Source organism: Atta colombica, unplaced genomic scaffold (assembly GCF_001594045.1).
Source record: "Atta colombica isolate Treedump-2 unplaced genomic scaffold, Acol1.0 scaffold269, whole genome shotgun sequence".
NCBI lineage: Eukaryota > Metazoa > Arthropoda > Insecta > Hymenoptera > Formicidae > Atta > Atta colombica.
In genome coordinates this window covers 304,448-308,179 of record NW_017259369.1, presented here as the reverse complement: position 1 = coordinate 308,179, position 3,732 = coordinate 304,448, and the positions used below count along the sequence as shown (strand labels likewise).

The 3,732-nt window shown below is 27.6% G+C and overlaps 1 protein-coding gene across 4 annotated transcripts in view; it reads right to left on the bottom strand.

Annotated features, from left to right (window-relative positions):
- The window catches only part of LOC108689321, a 23,436-nt gene extending 21,086 nt beyond the window's left edge, over positions 1-2,350 (bottom strand). For 3 of the 4 annotated variants that reach the window (XM_018196050.1, XM_018196052.1, XM_018196054.1), the window contains exons 1-2: positions 2,189-2,350; positions 637-1,134 (exon numbers count right to left, since the gene is read on the bottom strand). In XM_018196050.1, coding sequence (XP_018051539.1) covers positions 637-1,134; positions 2,189-2,257 — 567 coding nt within the window. In that variant the 5' untranslated portion in view covers positions 2,258-2,350. The remainder of the gene's footprint in view (positions 1-636; positions 1,135-2,188) is intronic. The other variant, XM_018196051.1, reaches the window with a different exon arrangement.
- Positions 2,351-3,732: the final 1,382 nt, after the last annotated feature.

The window sequence follows — 3,732 nt, the reverse complement described above, 5'->3', positions numbered from 1 at the left end:
AGATTTTATATCTCAATAAAAATATTTTGAGAACAAAATTATTAGATATCTTACACAATATCTTGAATATTGATTTAGTTTTGAAGATTTTGTCAAGAAATGGCATTAATGTTAGTGTTGTCGAAGACATTCCAATCACAGCTATTATTTCTTAATGCTTTAATATTACTCCATGATATTTAATCATTTATTAACAATAGATACAGTAAACGTGTTTAAAAACCATTTAAAAAATGGAGCTTTCTAAACATCATTTTCGAGCATTGCTTTTGTTTTTTAATCAGAAGAAAATGGCGACTGAAAGTCATAGAAATTTGATAGAAATTTATGGTAATATTGCTGCATCAATTAAAACATGTGAATATTGGTTATATTGATTCAAAAGTAGTGATTTCAATGTTAATGATAAAAGTTGAAAAATGCAGTTTTGCAAGCATTATTGGACGAAAATTCAGCACAATCTATGTCAGAACTTACCAAAGAATTAAAGATTTATTGTGCAACAGTTATTAAAACGTGATATGTTGTTTAAATAAATTAGTTAGAAAAAAAAACCCTCAAAATTAAATCACACTTCTAATATAAACGATATTGTAACGCATGAATAATTCTGTTTAGATATACAAAAAGAATTACCGTGCTATCAATATCTACACCTTCATATAAATCTTCATTCTCAAATTCTACCTGCATTTTTTTGTTCTCATCATTTTTCAATGATTTATGTTCAAAATCAATCTCGTTTTGAGGCCGAGTGCGATTTCCATATTTTGATTCATTCTTAAAGTATCCATAATTTTTATCAGATTCTGTAAAATCTTCATACTGAAAAGGAAATTTCAGACTTTCTTGCTGTTCCAATTTATCAAATTTGAAATTATGCTGTTGTTCTGGAACTTTTTCAGAAATTTGTTCGGGAATATCAATTTGCGTTCTTTGTTCAATTTCACTACCCGGAGTCTTCCGCCAAGAACTCCAATTCTTTGTGCCAGATTTGAATGTAATATTATCCAATTGATGCCATATTGGAGAAGGAGATGTTTGAACACGCCATACTTTCTCAGTTGAATGCCAAGGAAATACTAATTCACGACGTTCTGGCGGTTTTGTAGTTGTTAATCTTGGATTATAAATCTGCGATAATAAAAATTGTCAAAATAGTATAAAAAATAATCTTGATTTTTATTATTAAAATTCCCAAATAGATCAACAAATTTCTTTGATTATCATGAATAAAATATACTTATATACTTTAAAATTAATTAATAAATTTGATTACAGTGAAGGCAATAAATTACATATCAAGTAAGTAAATAAGATATATTTAATAATTCTTTAATAATTGCTTAGTTCCTCAGTTTTATCGAAAAGTGTATAGGTACCTAAATTTTATTTAAAAAATTAAGATTTTGACAATTGCTACAAATTAGCTACATTTATAAATATTGCACTTTGTCATCGTATTATTTTTGTTTATATCAATATATACGAGACTATAATAATAATTACTTTTTATTTATTTAATTAATTTTTAATTTTGTTGTGTATACTTTATAGAAAAAAAGCTTACACATAATTTAAAAAAATTTTAGTAATGTAATTAATAAAGAATTTATTTTAAGAATAAATAATAGAAATTTTAAGAAAATAACACATATTTTCAGTCTTCATCTAATTATACAATTTTTATAGTGATTGACATATCTAGTAATTGACATATCTAATAATAAATTTACATTACAGACATATATTCTTATAACAGGCAATTGATGGGCGCAAGTAAAATATTTTATAATCCAATTCATTCAGATTCTGATTTCAAAACATCAGATTATTTATCACATACTAAGTATCATATTATTGTTGCATTGATAAAATATACATCATTTTTATCATTAACTTTTAATTTAAAAGTAAAGTAAATTTTCTTTATCAATTTTAGAAAAAAAGAATAAAACTAAAATTTTGCATTACAAATTTGTATTTCTATACATATTATTATAAATAATAATAAAATATTAATACTTTTGGTGACGAATCAAGTTTACCATAGTCTTTTTACTTCAATCTCAGTTAATCTAGCATTCAGATTATAATTTTAAACATAGTGTCTCTTGTTTAAGATAAAATTGGAATGGCTACATAAATCACAAAAAGTCACTTGTAAGTAAATAATCCCACCACATACCGCGGTAGAAAAAGCAGCTATATAAAAGAGGCAGAGAGCAGCGAAGAAATAATTAAAACACGACGTCATTTTCGATACTTCCACAATACACCGAGCATCATATTATACTGATCTCTTTCTAAAATCGTGGCGCCGAGCTTGAATGCTGATCGGCGTCGCTTTATCCAGAAGCAGATATTGATATACTCGAAGAAACAAGTGCTCTGATTCATGAAAATCGGAGAATTATCAGCTAGAAGGGTTAAAGATCATCTCAACAAAAGATAATGAAACGAAAAGAGAAAAAAGACAGCTCTCGGCTTGAAATATGTGCTCACGCACACGCATATGCATATAGAACAGAAAAAAGAATGTTGGCAAACACGAGAGTCGACACAACAAACAAACGACTGCAAACAGAACTATTTGCCAATTGACGATGCGCGAGCAAACTTCTGCTCGTTGATGATTATACAAGATAAGCTGGCCTTATAAAGAGACCGACGCGAGGAACATGGATAACACGGGATGAAAAATGGACAAAATTGCTATTTCGCAAGCGGCCTTTTATTACAGTCTTTGGAATCTCATCACGGAGACGAAATGTATTTACAATTTATATATCGATTATTTTAGTTTGACTGTTGAAGAATTTGAAGTCGTAATTGATGGACTCACGTCAGTGAATACAAGTTAAAATAATTGCTTCGAAAACATATATACTCGTATTATAAATATAATATAGGCTCTCTGCCGTCAGCTTGCATTTCCATCGCTCTACATCACATAATACAGTAATCCAGTACCTGATAATACAATCCTCCAAATTCGTATACATTGTGTAAGATTTTCCGCTCTGCGCAAAAAAATAATATTATCCGACACTGATTTTGTCTATGGCTTGTAAAATATCATTTTCAAATTTTATTTTTTGATACTGAAAACGATGTTTTGTTTAGAATTTATCTACTACGTCACATTTCTTAGAAAAATTAAAAAATAACATAGGCAAGAAATTACGATTTTAGCCATATTTACAGTATTAAGGAAATTTTACTTTGTATCAATTTTGTCTACATTAACTTAAAGTGATTTTACTTTGCTCTTTTGTCTTCAAAATGAGTTTTTTATTTTTGTATTTTTTTGTTTTTAATTTTTTACGACCGAGAGTTACGTAAGTTTGAAATTATCACTGTCTGACGCCTACGAAGAGAAATTCGCGAAGGCGGAATAATAAAAATAAAACAAAAATAAAAAAAGAATAAAAAAAGTAATAAAAAATTAAATAAAAAAGAATACATACAAAAAAAGAAGTGTAACAAAGATCATCTTCACGTAATGCTTCCCGAAAACACACATGTTATGGTTGAATAATCTTTTAGCAAGTGTCATACTATCCTCAGAATGTCAATGGCCTAGTTTACTTACTTGTGCATTTGATATGCGTATTAACTAGTAACTTTCTATTAAACTGTCTTAATTCAAGCAATGTATTTAAAGATACTAAATTGATATACTAAATTTATACAATGCATCAAAATGATTAATCAAACACACATATTATA